Raw genomic sequence first — 20,533 nt, forward strand, 5'->3', positions numbered from 1 at the left:
CCCAGAGACTCTTGTAACGTGTTTGATCTTATTTATATATTCACGATAGATGTTTTCTTTACTGTGGACTTAACGTAAAACGAGCTCCTTCCTCTAATAAAGGTGCCAGCTTTATATGAGGTAGGTAAATCATAATGAAGGAATAATCACACTTCTCTGAGTGTGTTTCCCTGTTGGAATCAATCCTGAGTGGCTATTAATAGGGCTCTTTAAGAGCTGAATTTCAGGGAACGCTAACGTTTGATTTAATCAGCCAGAGCTCCTCCAGATTAGTAGAAGATGCCAAAAGTGTCACCTTTGCATTTCTACCACATTCTCTCCAGGGAAGATGGGGGAGGCCCCACAAACGTGGAGGTTGATGAGATGACAGAGCATGTACTCTTTAAAGCCAATGAGAGCCCCCAAAATTAGCCAAGGAAGGCCATTTTCATCAGACGAATAGAAAGAAAGGGGCTCAGGGCTCCCTGTGAAGACTGGTGTGGCCAGGCTGGGCCCTCAGCGAAGGACCATGTGACTGCCGCCCTCACTCCTCACTTTTCAGTCCTGGCAAACACTGAAGAGCCTGTCTCTCTCCTGCCTGTGCTTCCGGCATGTTTCTGTTCTCTTTATCATCCTCCTCAACCTCCCATAAGGTAGGAAGGGAATATGTATTATTACTATTTGTGCCAGTTATAAAGCTATTAACTCTCAACTCCAAATTCATTTTGCTCTCTGCTCCACTACTGTGGCCGGAATTCTGAAAACAATTTTCTTCCTTTGCTTGCTGTTCCTATAGGTTCTTACCAACAGGGGGCACTAGAGGGAGGCTGGAAGTCTAGGGAACAGGGGCCAATCTTGTTCCTCCCCGGTTTGCTTGCTATTGGTCAGTGCCCTAGCAATGGCCTTTTGCCCCCGCAAGGCAGTTGGTCCCAGGCTCCAGCATCTTTTTTTTTTTGGTGTATAATTGCTTTACAATGTTGTATTAGTTTCTGCTGTACAACGAAGTGAGTCGACTATATGGATACCTATATCCCCTCCCTCTTGGACACACTACAATGTGTACAATAGCTAGCTAGTGGGAGCGTGCTGTACAGCACAGGGAGCTAAGCTCAGTGCTCTGTGTTAACCTAGATGGGTGGCATGAGGAACAGGGGTGGGAGGGAGGTCCAGTGTCTTTTATTGGCTTCATCAGAACCATCTCACCTTGTCCCCCCTCAGCAGTTCCATGGGACCTCTCCTCCCAGTTTCTAGGTTCTCATCACCATAATCTCTTCCTTTGTTTCACCCAGGGCTGTGGGTGGGAGTGCTTCCTGCCATTATCATCTCTGTGATACCCTAGTGTCCCCTTTTTGCTTTTCCACTTTCCAACAGTTATTTAACCATTTTCTTATGTTAACTTCTCTCTGTTGAAATATCTACTGAGGTGCTTTCTCTGATTGATCTACTATGTCTGCTATAAAAGATTTGAGAAAATGGAGGCAACAATATGAACTAAGTGAAATAATCCATTCTGTCCTTCTCCATAGCCCTATCTATGGAGAAGTGTTAATTTCCCAGCAAAAGTGTTGATTTCCAATTAAGGTATCAATTGATAATGGCTTAAAATGTAAAACTCTCAAGTTTTTTACATTTTTCAAAGGCTTTCAATAGTTATGGGTTTGGGGGTTTTTTGTGGGGGTTTTTTGGTGGTGGTGGTGGGGGTTTTGTTGGGGTTTTTTGTTTGTTTTTTTGGCTGCACTGCAAGGTATGCGGGATCTTAGTTCCCTGACCTGGGATGGGACCTGTGCCCTCTGCAGTGGAAGCATGGAGTCCCAACCACTAGACAGCCAGGGAAGTCCCAATAGTTATGCCTTAAATTGTATATAAATGTTTAGTTGATTTGTGGATGTTTGGCACTGAGCTGGACACTCAAGGAGAGAAGGATGGTATGAAATAATATCCCTACCTTCAAGAAACTGTAGTTGAGAGAGGAAGAGCCAATGTACAAATATTAAGAAGAGAAACACATGAAACATAATATAATTATAAACTGAGTTGGATGGTGCAGACCAGAAATGCATTAGGAGGTGAAAAATAGAAAAGGTCATGAGGTCAAAGTAACCAGGACTTCACAGCAGATTATGAAGTGCATTTGGAAGTGTGGGACTCGAGGGACATTGTTCCAGCTAATGATTAAGAATTCTCCAGACAATAGGGGCTTCTTAGACAATGGGTGAATTTCCAGGATGTCCGGCCCCCTTCCGAGAAGGAGGGAGATAAACAAAATGTAAAAAAGGTATCTGTCAAAGAACCAATCAGGAAGCCTGGGACAGGTTCCCTCTCTGGTCCGAACAGAGGCTAAGAACCTATCATTAAAAATCACAATTGAATCCACACTTTGCATAACAGGAAATTGAGACCTATAAAAATACATGTTCACGCCCTGGGGGGGTTCCTTCTCCGGCCTCCTGCGTGAGGACCAAGGAGCCCCGGTGCACCGGCCTTCAATAAACCTCTTGCGTTTTGCATCGGCTTCCGACTCTTGTTTCCTGGGCGAGTCGAAACTCCTAGGAGACCGCGAAGGTCTAACATTTGGGGGCTTGTCCGGGATTCCACTCGCCCCGGACCACGAGAACATCGGGAGTTGGAGGTACCAGGTAAGCTCGAGCTTGATTGTCTGTTTGTCCCTTGTTCTTTGTGGGCCATTATCGGAGGAAGGTCGTAAGAATCGGCTTATTGTGGAATCTGTATCGGACCTCTGGCTAGGCAGACGTGCTAATAGCCGGCGTCCATGAGCCCTAGGGGACGCCCTGGTGGCTCATCTGGAAGGAGAGGCAAACTCTGTCTCCCCTTCACTCGGTTTCGGCAGTTCCCTTTGTGACAACTGCCATCTGAAGAGGTTTCGGTTTTGAAGCGAGCTCGCGGTGGCCCATACGTATATGTGTTTCGTGGAGTTTTAACTGTTTCTGTATTGTGGTCTATTCTTCTTCTCTGACGGACGACAATGGGACAAACTATGACGACTCCTCTTTCCCTTACCCTAAGCCATTGGACCGAAGTTCGGGCCAGAGCCCATAATTTTTCAGTAGAGGTGAAGAAAGGAAAGTGGCAGACTTTGTGTGCCTCTGAATGGCCAACATTTCAGATAGGATGGCCCCCTGAAGGATCCTTTTTATTAGACAAGATTAGGTTGCTGAAGTCTAAGATATTTAATATAAGACCCCACGGACATCCAGACCAAGTACCATATGTCTTGGTCTGGGAAGATTTAATTCTCTCCCCACCTCCGTGGGTCCGACCCTTTGTTTCCTCAACAGGTACGTCCGCGCACACATCAGCAGCGTCGGAGATATTAGCCCTAAAGAAAAACCCCAACACGGAAAAGCTACCCGGCGCCCCAGATCCACCAAAAGCGATTTATCCTGACCTGCAGTCCGATTTGCTTCTTTTGGATTCCCCACCCCCTTATCCTCCGGCCCCAAATCCCCTACCACCTAGAGGACCCCCAGCTCCACTGCCCTCGGCACCAAGGGGACCATCCATGATGGAAGAAGAAAGGGTCCCTCAGTGGGCACTAGGAGCCGGAGGGCTATCTCCCCGGACTCCACTGCCCTACCTCTTAGAGAATATGGCCCCCCCGATGGCCAAGGGAATAGACCTCTCCAATATTGGCCCTTTTCCTCTGCAGATCTTTATAATTGGAAAATGCATAACCCAACTTTTTCCGAAAATCCACAGGCCCTTACCGCTTTAATAGAATCTCTTGTTTTCTCCCACCAGCCCACATGGGATGATTGTCAGCAGCTGCTTCAGACTCTCCTAACGACTGAGGAGAGGCAACGGGTTCTTTTAGAAGCCAAAAAAAATGTATTAGGCGCCAATGGGCAACCTACCCAGCTGCCTAACGAGATTGATGCTTGTTTCCCACTCGTCAGGCCAAACTGGGATTTCAATGCCCCGGAAGGTAGGGAGCGCCTGAAAATGTATCGCCAGGCTCTGGTGGCGGGTCTCCATGGAGCGGCCAGACGGCCCACTAATTTGGCTAAGGTAAGGGAAGTCACTCAGGGGCCCCAGGAATCTCCAACTGTGTTCCTGGAACGTTTAATGGAAGCCTTTAGACGCTTTACCCCTTATGATCCAACTTCGGAGGAACATAGGGCTACTATAGCAATGGCTTTCATAGATCAAGCGGCCCCTGATATTAAGAAGAAATTACAGAGGCTAGATGGCTTGCAGGGATTTTCGCTTCAGGAGTTAGTAAAAGAGGCAGATAAAGTATATAACAAAAGAGAAACAGAGGAAGAGAAGGAAGAAAGAAAGCAGAAAGAGCAGGAAGCCCGTGAAATAAGACGGGATAAGAGACAGGAGAGGAATTTAAGTAAGATACTGGCCACTGTGGTTGGAGGAAGAAATATAGGGGATAGAAATAGGCAGGAAGGGCGAACGGCAGACAGAAGGCGGCCATTAGACAAGGACCAATGTGCCTACTGTAAAGAAAAAGGACATTGGGCGAGAGAATGCCCTAAGAAAAAGAATGGAGGAAGGCCAACCAGAAACAAAATCTTAACATTGGAAGAAGAAGACTAGGAAAGTCAGGGCTCGAACCCTCTCCCTGAGCCCCGGGTAACTCTTAAAGTGGAGGGGGAACCTGTTCAATTTTTGGTAGATACCGGAGCCCAGCACTCCGTCCTTCTCCACTCAAAAGGTCCTATCTTAGCTAAAAGGTCATGGGTACAAGGAGCCACTGGGAATAAACAATATTCATGGACCACACGAAGGAGAGTAGATCTTGGGATTGGACGAGTAACCCATTCATTTTTGATTATTCCGGAATGCCCCTATCCTTTGCTGGGAAGAGACTTGCTCTCCAAAGTGGGGGCTCAAATTCACTTCCAACCGGAAGGTCCCACCATAACTGACAGTAAGGGAAGGTTACCCCAAATATTGACTATGAGATTGGAAGATGAATATAAATTATATGAAAAACCTTCATCTCCACGAGTTAATGTCACAGACTGGGTAACTCGGTTCCCGCAAGCCTGGACAGAAACCGCCGGTATGGGGATGGCTAAAAATCGGCCCCCAGTACTAGTGGAACTCAAGGCAACTGCCACCCCAATAACAGTTCGTCAATACCCCATGAGTAAGGAAGCCAAAGACGGCATCCGTCCTCACATACAGAGTTTGCTGGAATTGGGTATTCTGGTAAGATGTCAATCCGCGTGGAATACCCCTCTCCTGCCAGTTAAGAAACCGGGAACTAATGATTATCGACCAGTACAAGACCTGCGTGAGGTAAATAAACGAGTGGCGGACCTCCACCCCACAGTACCAAATCCTTATAATCTCTTAAGCACTCTTCCGCCCCAACATACATGGTATACTGTTTTGGACCTTAAGGATGCTTTTTTCTGCCTAAGACTTTCTCCCCTCAGCCAGCCCTACTTTGCCTTCGAATGGAAGGACCCAGCATCAGGGATATCTGGCCAACTGACATGGACTCGTTTACCTCAGGGATTTAAGAACTCCCCTACCATCTTCGATGAAGCTCTTCATCAGGATTTAGCATCATATAGAGAATCAAATCCACAGGTAACGTTACTTCAATATGTTGATGACATCTTATTAGCTGCTGAAACCCAGGAAGATTGTATCAAGGGAACTGAAAAACTGTTAACAGAGCTCGGAACCCTGGGATATAGAGCCTCAGCCAAGAAAGCACAAATATGCCAACAACAGGTCAGTTACCTGGGGTACCTGTTAAAAGGGGGACAAAGATGGCTCACGGAGAGCAGAAAGGATACGGTGGCCCAAATTCCGGCTCCCAAAAACGCCAGGCAGGTTAGAGAATTTTTGGGGACGGCCGGATTCTGTAGACTATGGATTCCAGGGTTTGCTGAGCTGGCGGCCCCATTGTACCCCCTAACCAAAAACAGCACTCCTTTCGTTTGGGGCAAAAAGGAACAACGGGCTTTTGACCAAATCAAACGAGCTTTACTTTCAGCTCCAGCCCTAGGACTGCCAGATGTAACCAAACCTTTTCATTTATATGTGGCCAAAAATAAGGGCATTGCAAAAGGAGTATTGACTCAGAAATTGGGTCCCTGGAATCGCCCAGTTGCTTATTTGTCAAAATAATTGGACCCTGTGGCATCAGGATGGCCCACCTGTTTAAAGATAATCGCTGCAGTAGCCGCCCTGGTCAAAGATGCTGACAAACTAACTTTAGGACAAAATCTAACGATAACAGCTCCTCATGCCCTGGAGAATGTAATCCGTCAACCACTGGGTAGGTGGCTAACTAATACCAGGATGACCCATTACCAAACCCTGTTGCTAAACTCAGATCGCATCAAGTTTGCTCCAGCCACAGGACTCAATCCAGCTACCTTGCTACCTGATCCCGATTTAGAAGGCTCCACCATCATCCATGATTGTCAGGAAGTGTTGGCTGCAGCACACGGTAGTAGACCTGATCTGACGGACCTACCCCTTCCTGATGCTGATTTTACTTGGTTTACTGATGGGAGCAGTTTCCTGGAAGGAGGTAAGCGTCGAGCTGGAGCAGCCGTGGTAGACGGAAAACAAGTCATCTGGGCAGCTGCGCTACCACAAGGGACCTCAGCCCAATGAGCTGAATTAATTGCCATGACAAGGGCATTGGAGATGGCAGAGAATAAAAAGGTAAACATCTACACGGACAGTAGATATGCATTTGCTACCGCTCATATCCACGGTGCCATCTACCAACAGAGAGGGTTGCTAACCTCAAGTGGCAGAGAAATTAAAAACAAAGACGAAATTGTGGCTCTATTGGCTGCACTCATGCTTCCCACTAAAGTTAGCATCATTCACTGCCCTGGACACCAGAAAGACAATACCCCAATAACTAGGGGTAATAATATGGCTGACCAAGTGGCCCGAGAAATAGCATCGGGAGAAGTCATTTTAGGACTGTCAGATAAAGTTCCTGAAAAACCAGGCCGCGACGAGGAAATCATCCCGGCCACAACAAAAGGAACTTTGTCCCCTCAGCAAGCAGAATCCATGTTACAACAGATTCATAGATGGACACATCTGGGGACTAAAAAAATGATATCCCTGTTACATAAAACCAGGTACGGAACCCCTGGATTGATGAAATTAGCTGAACAAATTGTACAGGAATGTGTTCCATGTCAGCAGGTAAATGCTCACAAGGGAAAACTTGAAATTAGAAAAAGGCTCAGGGGAGACCGCCCAGGAACTTACTGGGAGGTGGACTTTACCGAAGTACGTCCTGGAAGGTATGGTAATAAATACCTCCTGGTTTTTATAGATACTTTTTCAGGATGGATAGAAGCCTTCCCAACGAAGAAAGGAACAGCTGCTGTGGTAGCCAAAAAGATCCTAGAAGAAATTTTTCCTCGATTTGGGGCGCCAAAGGTAATAGGGTCCGACAATGGTCCGGCCTTCGTCGCCCAGGTAAGTCAGGATGTGGCCAGATATTTGGGAACTGATTGGAAATTACATTGTGCATATAGACCCCAGAGTTCAGGTCAGGTAGAAAGAATGAATAGAACTCTAAAAGAGACCCTAACTAAATTGTCCTTGGAGACTGGCGGTACAGATTGGACGGTGCTCCTTCCTTTAGCCCTGTTTCGGGTTAGGAATACACCTTCCCGATACCATCTTACTCCTTTTGAGGTACTATACGGGGCCCCACCTCCTCTTCTCACCTTAGGAGAAGAAATAAAACCAGACTGTCAAAATAACACTGACTTGTATGCTAGGCTATTGGGACTCCAACTGGTCCAAAAGGAGATATGGTCCCAACTCGCCGAGGCCTACCAACCGGGAACACTGGGAGAAACTCATCTTTTCCAAGTCGGAGACTCCGTATACGTCCGTCGGCATCGAACCCAGACGTTGGAACCTCGATGGAAAGGACCATACACCGTCCTCCTCACCAGCCCAACGGCCATAAAAGTGGACGGCATCGCTGCCTGGATTCATGCTTCACACGTGAAAGCTGCACCAGCGACGGCATCATCAGGATGGCGGGCCCAAAGAACCGACAACCCGCTCAAACTCAAGCTTCTACGAACCTAAGACTTATAATTTTGATTTTACTGCCTTTACTGACTGTAAGTGATTTTAGCCCTCACCTGCCCCAACGTCTAACTTGGCAGGTAATTTCTCAAACTGGAGATGTAACCTGGTCCATTAGCCATACTGCACCTCCCTGGACCTGGTGGCCAGACCTTTTTCCTGATGTCTGTAAACTGGCCATAGGAGCTCCCTATTGGGATCTAGAGGGTTATTATGATCAGCATAATGCTCCGTCCGAACTTCTAACTAGAGCTGATTACTCTGGAGAGGGTTGTAAAAATCAGGTCCGAAGAAGTTGGCTCAGAACCCTCTCCTTCTATGTATGCCCCGGGTTCCATCGCCCCCGATCCCTGAATTATAAATGTGGGGGAACCGAAAATTTTTATTGCCAAAACTGGGGATGTGAAACCACAGGAGATACTTATTGGAGACCCACCTCAACTTGGGATTTTATTACAGTAACAGCCAACTATACTCATACTTCTTATAGGGGTCCCCAATCTGTCGCCCCCGAATGTTCAGGATGGTGCCACCCCCTCAAAATTTCCTTTAGTAATCCTGGAAAAAGAGATAAAGAATGGATAAATGGCCATTCATGGGGCATTAGATTTTACAAGAATGGATATGATTTGGGAATATTGATGACCCTTAAGCTAAAAATTGAGACTCCCGCTCCTGTGTCGATAGGCCCAAACCCTGTACTTGGCCCCGCCCTGTTACCCCCAAACCCTGTACTTGGCCCCCCCCCTGTTACCCCCAGCCCCTAAAAATAACGGGACCTCTGGGCTGAAAGAGACAACAATTAAGCCCGGAACCCCCCAGGATAGAATGCTTTCTTTGGTGCAGGCAGCTTTTACGGTCCTTAATGCTACAAACCCGGAGGCTACAAAATCATGTTGGCTTTGTTATGCTGCCCCTCCCCCTTACTATGATGCTATAGGATATAGTTCTAATTATACTAATGTCAGCTCCCCGGACCATTGTCGATGGAAACAGGAAGGGAACAGTAAATTAACTCTGTCTTCGGTTTTTGGAAATGGTACTTGTGTAGGAGCACCTCCCCAGTCCCATCGACACCTTTGTCATGATTTTAGCCTCCCTTCAGGCTCGGGATATCTTGTACCTCCCCAAGATGGATGGTGGGCATGTAACACGGGGCTAACCCCTTGTGTTTCTCTGGAAGTTCTCAACACTTCAGCTGATTTTTGTGTACTAGTGCAATTAGTTCCTAGACTTATCTATCATTCGGATTCATCCTTTCTAGATGAATACGAGGGAAGAAAAAGATGGAAAAGAGAACCTATAACCCTCACGTTGGCCATGCTCCTAGGACTAGGAATAACTGCTGGGATAGGAACAGGAACCACAGCCCTCATACAACAACCCCAGTATTATGCAAGTTTAAGACAGGCTGTAGACATCGACCTTCGAGCATTAGAAAGTTCCATAACTCAACTAAAGGAATCACTCACCTCACTTTCAGAAGTGGTGTTGCAGAATAGAAGAGGCCTAGATTTGCTGTTTCTTAAGGAAGGGGGATTATGCGCCGCTCTAAAAGAAGAATGTTGCTTTTATATTGATCATTCAGGAACCATTACCAAAACCATGGATAAACTAAGGGAACGCTTAGATAAAAGGCAAAGGGAGAGAGAAAACGAAAAAGGATGGTTTCAATCATGGTTTGATAAATCCCCCTGGTTTACCACCTTAATCTCTACTCTGTTGGGACCTCTTATTGTTTTATTGTTGATTTTAACTTTTGGACCATGTATTCTAAATCACTTGATAACATTTATTAGAGAACGTATCAGTACTGTACAAGTTCTAATGCTAAGACAACAGTACCAAAGTTTACGAACAGAAGATTGAGATTCCATGATTGGAATCAATAGTCACAAGAAAAAGGGGGAAATGTGGGACTCGAGGGACATTGTTCCAGCTAATGATTAAGAATTCTCCAGACAATAGGGGCTTCTTAGACAATGGGTGAATTTCCAGGATGTCCGGCCCCCTTCCGAGAAGGAGGGAGATAAACAAAATGTAAAAAAGGTATCTGTCAAAGAACCAATCAGGAAGCCTGGGACAGGTTCCCTCTCTGGTCCGAACAGAGGCTAAGAACCTATCATTAAAAATCACAATTGAATCCACACTTTGCATAACAGGAAATTGAGACCTATAAAAATACATGTTCACGCCCTGGGGGGGTTCCTTCTCCGGCCTCCTGCGTGAGGACCAAGGAGCCCCGGTGCACCGGCCTTCAATAAACCTCTTGCGTTTTGCATCGGCTTCCGACTCTTGTTGTTTCCTGGGCGAGTCGAAACTCCTAGGAGACCGCGAAGGTCTAACAGAAGGATTTAGATATGGGAAGAGAATGGGGGAAAACTGTCCAGATTGAGAAGCAGCATGAACAAAGGCATGGAAATGGAACATTGGATTTTGGTATGTATATCCATTGGTACCAATTCATATGAGTTTGCCATTTAGATTCTCCTAGGTTGGCCACCTAAGCAGAACCCAGACTCCTGTGAACTTATAGTTAAGCCACTTGGAATTCCAGCTGCCACTTAAAAGGAGCTTTAAACTCAAGTGTCACTCAACGGTGATCATTTAGAAGCACAGCTCATACATTTCTACCAACAGCTGGGGATTTGCTATTTGGGATTAATACCCTGATAATCCTATTGATTGACTTGGAGGTTTGTCCAAGAAGTTTCCATCCTTCAGGAATGACTCAGATGCAACTATCAAATGCAACTGCTCCTTGGAAAAATCCTCAGGAGTCAATAGTAGGCTGTTTAATTAGAATGAAATCTCTAGACTCAAATCTATTTCAAACAAAATACAAGTTGTATCATTAAGCACCGAAACTAACCACTAAGTAATTTGTGACTCGATACCTGGTTAGAATCAGGTTTCAAAACGGGATTTTAAACGCCTTTTGCAAAGTTATATAAGGAATCAAGTAGATTACGCAACAACCCTCACTGAGCACTTTCATAAATCAGTGAATTCAAGTGGGAGCAGAATTCTTTAAATTATAAGGAAGAAGATAATAATAGAATTAAATCCTGACCTTTCCCATAAAAGCAACCATCCTCTTCCTCGCCCCCATCCTTCTCTAATTTACAGTAATGTAGTCCATATGGAAGAAGTCGGTGTGTGTTTGGGAACCAAGTCCTACACTTTCTTTTCCATCACAAAAGCCAGTTGTTCTTCAGAACCATCCGTCAGGATCATTTTACATTCCGCAGCATTAAAAAGGAGGCCTGAGCTCAGACCTCCTTCCGAAAAGTTAAGTTGTCAGTTGTTAGGCAGAAAATCAATTAGAAATGCATTTGGGACAATGGCTTGCTGCCTGGAATTACACCAGGCTAGAAAAAAGTCAGCCCAGTGGCAGGAAAATACTAGTGGTTGGAGATACCCATTCTGTCTTAGACAAGGTGGATCGATTTATTTAGACACATTTGCTGAACGGAAATATGCTGGTACCAAGTCTCAGATTTATATATAATTATAGCAGAACACTTGCAAAATGTTCTCAGAAGGATCAAGATACTCTATTGCTCCAACATGTGCCAGGAACGTCAAAATTGTTATAGATTTCTTTGGCTAACTCACCTTCCTATCCCTAGGTCTTGCAGTAGGTACAGAGACTTTGCCAGAGTTTGGGTAATTTATCGTACTTTTGCAAATGCTCATGGAAGACACATGGGTAGCTGGTATTACCACAAGCTCCTTGTAGCCCCTTGCTGAGTGAGTGGGAGGCATCCAAAAATCCTGGGCCATACTCTTCACACGTAGGTTAGTCTTATTCCAAAGTGATAGTACAGTTGGCTAAAATCTAGTGCCACTTGAATTGGCCCTTGGTCTCCTAAGAATGATAATATTTAAAATAATAACTAACATGATTTTGGCATTTAGTATGACTCCATCGAAGTGCTAAGCACTTACATGCTCCTGTAACCCTCCCACCAATCTTAAGAGGTAGGGTCTCTTATTTTCATTTTACAGTCAGGGAAACAGAAGCTTAGAGAGGATGAGTCATTTATTCAAGGTCACTTGGCTGATGGGAGGGACTAGAAATCAAGGTCAAGCTGAATGATCCCTGCTCACCTTCCATACATAGTTAAATACCTATGCACAGAAGAAAACTCTTCTAAATCATGGACGACTGCCTCAACCCCACACCAAGTACCTTCCAAATGTTTCTGTGCCAACAGAATCAAGAAATCTGGAGAACTTGGCACTATCACGCTCAGAGTCCTCCTGGGAAGGAGTAGTGATGTCTTCATGTTTGCCCTCAAGTACGAAGGCCAGTAAATTATCAACCACCGTGATTATATGCTTGGAAAGTTTGAAGCCAGCGCTCACAGTCTGAGCCTTCTCCACCCATCACTAAACAACTTAGCTGGCCCTGTGTTTAGAAGTATACCCTTCTATAGTTCTCCACCCATCTCCTCTTCATTGTCCCATGCTTTTGCCAGGACCTCTGGAATTTATCAAACACGAGTGTGCTTGTTTGGGTAACTGTTTTTTTACCAAACTAATGTGACTACTTAGAGTAACTGCTTTAAATGCTATGATTAAAATCTCCAAAGACTTTCCAGCATTTATTTCTATTACAATAAGCCTGTGGGGAGAAGAGGTATTTCCATTTTACGGATGCAAAGACTGAGGCACAGAAAAGTTACAAAACTAAAATTTTCTAACACTTGGCTAAGTACACTGCTGGAATTAATGAAATAGAAAATGGCTGGAATATCCAGGTATGCTGCCCAGGTCTCTGAACTCTGGTTCAATGCTCCTTGCTGCAGGGCAGACAGTTTATAGCCTTGAATGTTTAATTGTTTCTTCCTAAACTCCTTCACTCTTGCACTCTCCCGGTTAACTCACAATCCAGTTTTTCTTCTAGCCTAGGCTTTCAGTGCAGCAACCATATTTCCCAGCATTGAACTATGCACGGGCTTGTCTGGGATAAACATGAGGTCATTTCCCTTCTTTAAAAACGTTTGCTGAGTAGTGCAGTAAAGCAGTTACATGCACAGATACTGGAGGCAAAGTGCTTAGGTTCAAATTCCAGTTTCAAGCATGTGCGTGTCCTTGAGTAAATTGATTAATAACTTGGTGCCCCATTTATCCCATCTACAAAATGCAAATAATAATGGTACCTAATTCATAGTCATTGCAAAAATTAAGTGAATTCAAGCGAGGTCTCTAAACGGTTCCTAAAACGCATTAAATGTTTGCTGTTTTTACTATTCCAAACAATCCTCCTCCCTCGATCTCAGAGGAATGACTCTTTTGTGCTGAGACATTCTTATTCCCTATCAGTCTCCTTCAGAAGGTTCTAAGCAAATAAATCATCATCCAGTACTTCTTCCTCTCCTCTCCTCCTCGGAACAACACTCATATCTGACAGCATGATGTCAGACCCTATCTTAGTCCCTTACGCAGGCTGTGGTTGTAGCGCTTTTTCCCTTAAGAAGTCAGACCTTCCTCTAGACAGAAATAGTTCTATATTTCTAGAAATAACCCTCATAATAGGTAACTGGTTAGTCAAATCACAAGCCAAATCTGTCTTTTTTTTTTAAAATTTATTTACTTTAGGCTGAGTTGGGTCTTCTTTGCTGTGCACGGGCTTTCTCTAGTTTGTGGTGAGCGGGGGCTACCGCAACTCTTCGTTTGGGTGCACGGGGTTCTCACTGCGGTGGCTTCTCTTGTTGCGGAGCACAGGCTCTAGGCACGTGGGCTCAGTAGTTGTGGCTTGTGGGCTCTAGAGCGCAGGCTCAGTAGTTGTGGCGCACGGGCTTAGTTGCTCTGCGACATGTGGAATCTTCCCGGACTGGGGCTCGAACCCGTGTCCCCTGCATTGGCGGGTGGATTCTTAACCACTGCGCCACCAGGGAAGTCCCCAAATCTGTCTTTAAGAGCCTGTGCCTGATCAAAAATTCCTCAGAAATCCCCTTTTCATCCCCACCCCCAATCGGAGGCACTATCTGGGAAATGTGACAACATGGACATCAAAGTCCAGTTGGTGCTGATGGGAAGGTACAAGGGACTTCTCTTCAGGTGTGGTTTTTCTTCCTCTTTCAATCTCAGGTTGCTCACTATCACAGTCATGGCTAATTGCTCCTCAATAGCCATTCCTCCCTTCTTCCATTGCAGTAGAATTTTAGCTGGGCTCAGGTGGCCACTAGAATAAAGGTGACATTTCCCAGCCTCTCGTTCAGTTTGGCGGCACCATGTCACTGAGTTCTGGCCAATGGGATGTGAGCGTAAGTAAGGTGCACCGCACCGCTTCTAGATTGTGTCCTTAAAGGAATCTCTGTTTTTGCCCTCCTCTGACCTGTGGCTTAGAATGCAGATTTGGTGGCAAGATAACTTGGACTGTGTGGATGAGAGCAATATCCAGAGATAGAGAAGCAACAGATAGAAGGAGCCTGGGTCTCTGGAGAACTTAACAAAGCATAGATACTGTAGCAGCCCTGGTCCCCCTCCCTTGGGACATATATCAATCACAGATAACATAAATGGTTTAATCCACTGTAATTCAGGGTCTCCTTTACATAAACTTAATCCACCTCCTAACTAATACACTCATCTATTTTGCATTCTTTTTAAAGGAATTTACTTCTGTCCTGATTTTAGATTTAGCCTGATGCAAGAGTTGTTAAAATCCTTCGACTCGAATCCTTTTTTGTTTTCCTTTTTAAAGCCTATGCTCAGGAATTCCCTGATGGCCTAGCGGTTAGGTTTCCGGGCTTTCGCTGCTGTGGCCTGGTCGAGAAACTGAGATCCCGAAAGCCACACGGCCAAATAAATAAATAAATGAACTGCACGCTCACTAGTAAATAAGTTTCACCTTAAGGCTATATTTTGTTACTTTGTATAAAAGTAGTGACCTCATCGCCAAAAAATAATTTTTCCCCAGATGTTCCATATTAATTTGATGTAGGACTTTGGACTTACCTGTCATCCATTTTCTTGATTTCCATATAGCTTATCTATGCCAGAATCCTACATTTCTGAATGATAATGATGCATATTATGTCTGCTTTCTAATCTTATTTATTCCTTCCGTAATTTAAATGACAAGACTACTTAGGGATAAAATCTAGGTTTGGAGAACCAAAGAGGTATTTATGTACATTTTCCATGTGTTGTATAGCTTATTTCAACAATAACAAATTTCATTTGAACATCTGGTATACACTATATATCTTTAAATATCCTGGTGGGCATTTTAGTTCACTATTGTTAATGTTTTATTTCTAATTTCCCTTTAAGAGATAAATTTCCTCAAATATATCTATATGAGATTTACTGTAGGTATCAATGTGGGTTTTTTTTTTTTCAATGTGGGTTTTTTGAGTTGCTACTTCAACAATTCAGGGTTGAATTGTTTTTTTTTTTCCCTAATTATCATTTTTTTTCCTAATTATCATTCAGTTTATTAAAGTAGCCAAATCAAAAACATAGTTTTCCTTAAGCTTTTAATTTCAATTTATAAGTTTTATTCCATTTATAAATGGATGGATCTTAAGGATATTATGCTCAGGGAAATAAGTCAAAAAAAGACAAATACGCTATGATCTCATTTACATGTGGAATCTAAAAAACCTGAACTCATAGAAACAGAGAACGGATTGGTAGCTGTCAGAGGCAGGGGTGAAGGGTGGGCAAATGGGGGAAGGTGGTCAAAAGGTATAAACTCCCACTTACACGATAAATAAAGTCTGGGGATGTAATGAACAGCATGAGTGACTATAGGCAACAATAGTGTATATTCGAAAGTTGCCAAGAAAATAGATCTTAAACGTTCTCATTACAAGAAAAAAAAATGTAGCTACATGAGTTGATGGATGCTAACTAAACAGGTTGTGGTGACTATTTTGCAATACATACATGTATCAAATCATTACGTAGTAGACCTCAAACTAATATAATGTTATAGGTCAATTATATCTCGATAAAACTAGAAAAAATAAATTAAAATAATTTCAACAATTACTCCCAAGGAGTCAAATCAAATAGTTGATTAATCTTTGATTGGCTCAGTTTGTTTGGTTTCTGTTATAAACTTAAGATCTTTTAAACATTTTTTACTACATTTACATATTTTATATGACCACATATTTTAAAAGCACCTTTTGTATGCCACCATAAGGAAAACCTTCCCAAGCACTTAAAAATTCAACTAAATTCAATATAAGAAATTTAAAATATAGTGAATTCTAAGCTCTCTTAAATAGTAATATTTACAAACTTAGTAAAATATTTTATGCATTTAACTTGAAAATCATGTCTAAATTAGCTACCGAATTACATTTTTAAAATGAGAATCACAAGGCTGATGTGTTTACAATATATTCAATTTTCTTTAAATCCAAATGTGCACCTATTCTAGTGCTTAATTAACAGAAAAAATACTAATATTATGATTTTGAATTAAGTCATTATCTCTAAGATTACTCTATGCTTCCCTTGGGTGAAATGAATTTTGTACACACACTAAGGAAATAGAGTTTGTCATCTCAAGTGAATTTCAGTGACTGTCTTGGTGTAGTGAGGTTGCTTTTAGGCCAAAGGCTTTGGCCAGGACTGACTTTCCAAGCCACTGGTGAACAAGGGGAACCCTTTCATGGAGCCTCTCTGTCAAGAGGGATTCCAAGCCAATGCCTCCAAATAGGTCAGCTTCATGGCCCCCTGAACAAGTAACACATTTTCTATTTCTTCAGTATGACTTGAGTCTGCAAATCCCCAGCAAGATTGTTTCAGCACTTGATTAGATTTAACTAATCCATTTACTGCCTGGTTTCATTCTGAACACTTTTATATTTTGTCGTGGGCTCCCACCACAAATCTTATAGATATTTAAATAGCCTCTGATTGAATTCTGCATCTTTCTCATCCCTGTCTGACTTGACAGACTCCAGGCATCATACTAATGACAGTAAGGTGATGGGTGCCTCTGAACATTATGATTAGTTAGAGCTCATTTGTAACAAATATATGACTTCAAATTGTTTTTACATTTTTAAATCATTTTCATCCACAATTCACATTGTTAAACCTGATATTTTTGTTGTTTTTAAACTTGAAGAGTACATTTTGTCCTATTTTTTTAATCATTTGGTTTTTTATTATAAAAGCAATATAATCTTCCCCAGAGGCAGGAAATCCTGTCTTTAAAGCCTAAATTTGTCTCCTCTTATCCTTGGAATCTCTAGCCCAACATCCTATAAAACTGCATTATGTATGGCTTCAGAGCTGACACTCTTAAAACTGCCTCTCTAAGACCTTTATAGGGTAACTTAATTTTAAAATAATTTCAGACTTCGAGGGAAGTTTGTAAAATAATACAAAGACTTCCCACGTACAACACCAAGATTCCTTGAATACTATCATTTTATCACATTTGCTTTGTCATTTTCTTGTATCCATTGATATAAATTTATCTGCTGAAACACTTACAAGTAAGTTTTAGATGGGATATCCCTATACCTTTATTTTTATTTTTTTTTTCAGGAAAATGTAATACAATTTATTTAAAACATGATAAGAAAGCAAAAATAACTTCTGGAAAAGGAAATTTCATATTTCCCCTCTAGCAACCAGTTCCAATTATTAAATCATTGTTGGAAACATAAGATCCTTTCTGCTTTCAACACAAATGCTGTGTACTATGTCATTTCATGACCAAAAAGGGATGTCTACCATTAAGCATTTAATAGTGGATTATTATAAGTAATCATACTGCAAAGCACCTTCACAGTATGAAGCATGGGACACTTTGGAGGATGCTAACACACAAACTATTCTCTCACCCCAACTAGGACATGTAAGTTTAAGCTACAAGAAAAGAAAGGAAAATTAGGTCTCGTAAATCATGGAAAGTCATTTAGCCTCTCGTCCCTATACCTTTAAATACCTCAGTTGTATTTCCTAAAAATAAGGACATTCTCACACATAATCTTAGTGCAATTACCCAAATCAAGAAATTAACATTGATGCAATACCATTACCATTACTAATACCAATATCGTTATCTGATTATAAACAGATCTTGAGCAAAGTTTGCCAATTATCCCACTAATATGCTTTAAATGGTCCAGGAGTAAATCCAGGATCCCCAGTTACAGTTGGTTGTTATGTCTCTTTGGTCTTCTTTAATCTAGAACAGTTCATTCTTTTTTGTCTTTCATAACTTTGATAGTTTGAAGAGTTCAAGCTAGTTATTTTGTAGCTGTTCCTTAATTTGGATTTGTCTGATTTCCCTCATGATTAGATTCAGGTTACACATTTTTGTCAGGAATTTCATATACATGTTTTTATGTCCTCACGAGGCACCAGATGTCCATGTGTCCCATTGCTAATGAGGTTAACTTTGATCACATGGTTACGATGATTCCTGTCAGGTGTCTCCACTGTGAAGACACAATTATTTTCTTTGAAAATAATAAGTATATCGTGAGGCGATACTTTGAAACTCTGTCAATATTTTGTTTTTCATCCAACGTTCACCCTCCGCTTTTAGGAATCATTGGTGATTTTTGCCTGAAAAAATTATTATTGTAGTGGCTGCCAAAAAGTGATTTTCTAACTCCATCAGTCTTTTTGACTTTATTCATTGGAATTCTACTCTAAGGAAGAGCATTTTCTTCTTCCCACTTTATTTACTTATTTATTGACTTATATCAGTATGGACTCAAGAATTTTTGTTTTATTCTTTGGGTTATACTCCATTACTGTCAAAAGTCCTTACGATGCTTGAATTGTCCCAGATTTGGCTAGTGGAAGCCCCTTCAAGCTGCCTCCTATGTCCTTTGCACAAGCCCCCCTCTTTTGAACACTTCTTTGCATTTTGGCACAAGAAATTTTCCAAGTTTCCATTGCACTTTTCCTGCTCCAGACCCGGAGTTAGCTACTTCTCAAAGGAGCCCTGGATTCTTTCAGTGGAGAATGATATTTAGAAGCCAAGACCTGGGTCCTGCACGCACTCATGTCTACTAAAGTGTTCTCTGAAGCCTCTTCGAGCACTCCTAACAATAACTATTTCAGCTGACAGATGCCTTTGGAAAGTCCACAAGTTAATCACCCAACAGTCTCACCAAAGGCTTTAACCACACAGCAACAACTGCATCTCCTTCACACCAATCTGTCCCATTGGTGGGCAGCAGGGTTTTTCTCAGTCACTGGGCTTCCTAAGGACCATTCCCTCCTGGATTGTGTCATTTTTCCCAACCCTAAGGTCAAGATACAATGGAGGGGACTCCCATCTCTCCACCACATCCCCAAACTAGAATATCTACTACCTCCCTGCCTTGAAATTTTCTTCAATACTTCCTCCCCTCCTCTCACTCATCCCCTTCTTCATACAAATTTCTTTCACTGGATTTTTATCCTGGAATTCTTAGAAGTGACTCTGCACAGAACTTGCTTCTTGGACTCTTTTTATAGATTCTGGAATTTGAAACTGGAGAAAAAAACACAGACATCAACTTTCTCTCCTCTTCTTCTCCATTCTTAAAATGCATCATGCATATCCCAGGGAACTGAGAAAGTAAAGAGAAACTCATCAGACCCTGAAGATTGTAAGACTTACAAGTCTTGAGACCATTAGAGTTATATCATTGAAAACAGAGAGTAATTGCAAAAGAAAATGAAGTAAAATTGACTATATAATAAAAAAACAAATTAAAATGAAGAAAAGAGACTATTTAAAATGTACTAAACATAAGAAGGGATGTAAGTGGGCCTCCTACACAGAGAATATTTAAGGTTGAGGGTTGCCCGATGAATAACGTATGCAGGGATCACATTAAGGAGTTCAATTTTCTCTTCATAGGTCAGAGGCCAGGCTTTGGTCCATCACAGAAGAAGACTTTAGGGAATCATTCTGAGAATGGGGAGGGAAGAACAGTAGTGAAAGGATTTCTATGTAACCATGAGGTATCTTGTGGATCTGGAAGTAGAGAAACCGAGGAAGTTAGAAGGAACACTACATGGTGAGTTAACTTGGACGTTACTAAATATCTCATTGGTAAAACATTTCTCCTCTCTCTCTATGTATAGAAATAAATTTATATATATATATATATATATATATATATATATAAAACTATTTATCTTTGCCACAGGAAAGCATTTCACTTTAGAAAGATATGGGACTTCCCTGGCAGTCCAGTGGTTACGACTCTGTGCTTCCACTGCAGGGGGCACAGGTTTGACCCCTGGTCAGGGAACTAAGATCCCACATGCTGTGTGGTACAGCCAAAAAAAAAAAAAAAAAAGAGAGAGAGAGGTAACAGAGAAATAAATGAATGTGTATGTTGCACTTTTAGGTTAAAAGATATCTGTTATATTATATATTATTTGTATATTTATGTAATAACTTCAGAAATAAGTCTATATCCTCTATGAGGATATACAAATAATATATAATATAAAAGATATATTTTAACCTTTTACTAGTTCTCCAGAC

The 20,533-nt window shown here is 42.3% G+C and overlaps 1 protein-coding gene and 1 long non-coding RNA gene across 2 annotated transcripts in view; one reads left to right on the forward strand and one right to left on the reverse strand.

Moving 5' to 3' along the window:
• LOC137223811 (uncharacterized) overlaps positions 1-20,533 on the reverse strand; it is a 201,245-nt gene that overhangs the window by 76,297 nt on the left and 104,415 nt on the right. The window lies entirely within an intron of this gene.
• On the forward strand, positions 2,119-4,547 carry LOC137223804 (uncharacterized). The gene is made up of 2 exons (XM_067736263.1): positions 2,119-2,615; positions 3,739-4,547. The coding sequence occupies exons 1-2, from the start codon at positions 2,391-2,393 to the stop codon at positions 4,543-4,545; spliced, it is 1,032 nt and encodes a 343-aa protein (XP_067592364.1). The 5' UTR covers positions 2,119-2,390; the 3' UTR covers positions 4,546-4,547.

The sequence above is a fragment of the Pseudorca crassidens genome, chromosome 4 (assembly GCF_039906515.1).
Source record: "Pseudorca crassidens isolate mPseCra1 chromosome 4, mPseCra1.hap1, whole genome shotgun sequence".
Taxonomy (NCBI): domain Eukaryota; kingdom Metazoa; phylum Chordata; class Mammalia; order Artiodactyla; family Delphinidae; genus Pseudorca; species Pseudorca crassidens.

What these genes read in the sequence shown, in the direction of transcription:
- LOC137223804 (XM_067736263.1), top strand. Translation starts at nt 2,391, where the DNA reads ATGTTCACGCCCTGGGGGGGTTCCTTCTCCGGCCTCCTGCGTGAGGAC. An exon ending in TCGGGAGTTGGAGGTACCAG is followed by an intron (nt 2,616 to 3,738) that starts GTAAGCTCGAGC and finishes TTCTCCCACCAG; the next exon opens with CCCACATGGGATGATTGTCA.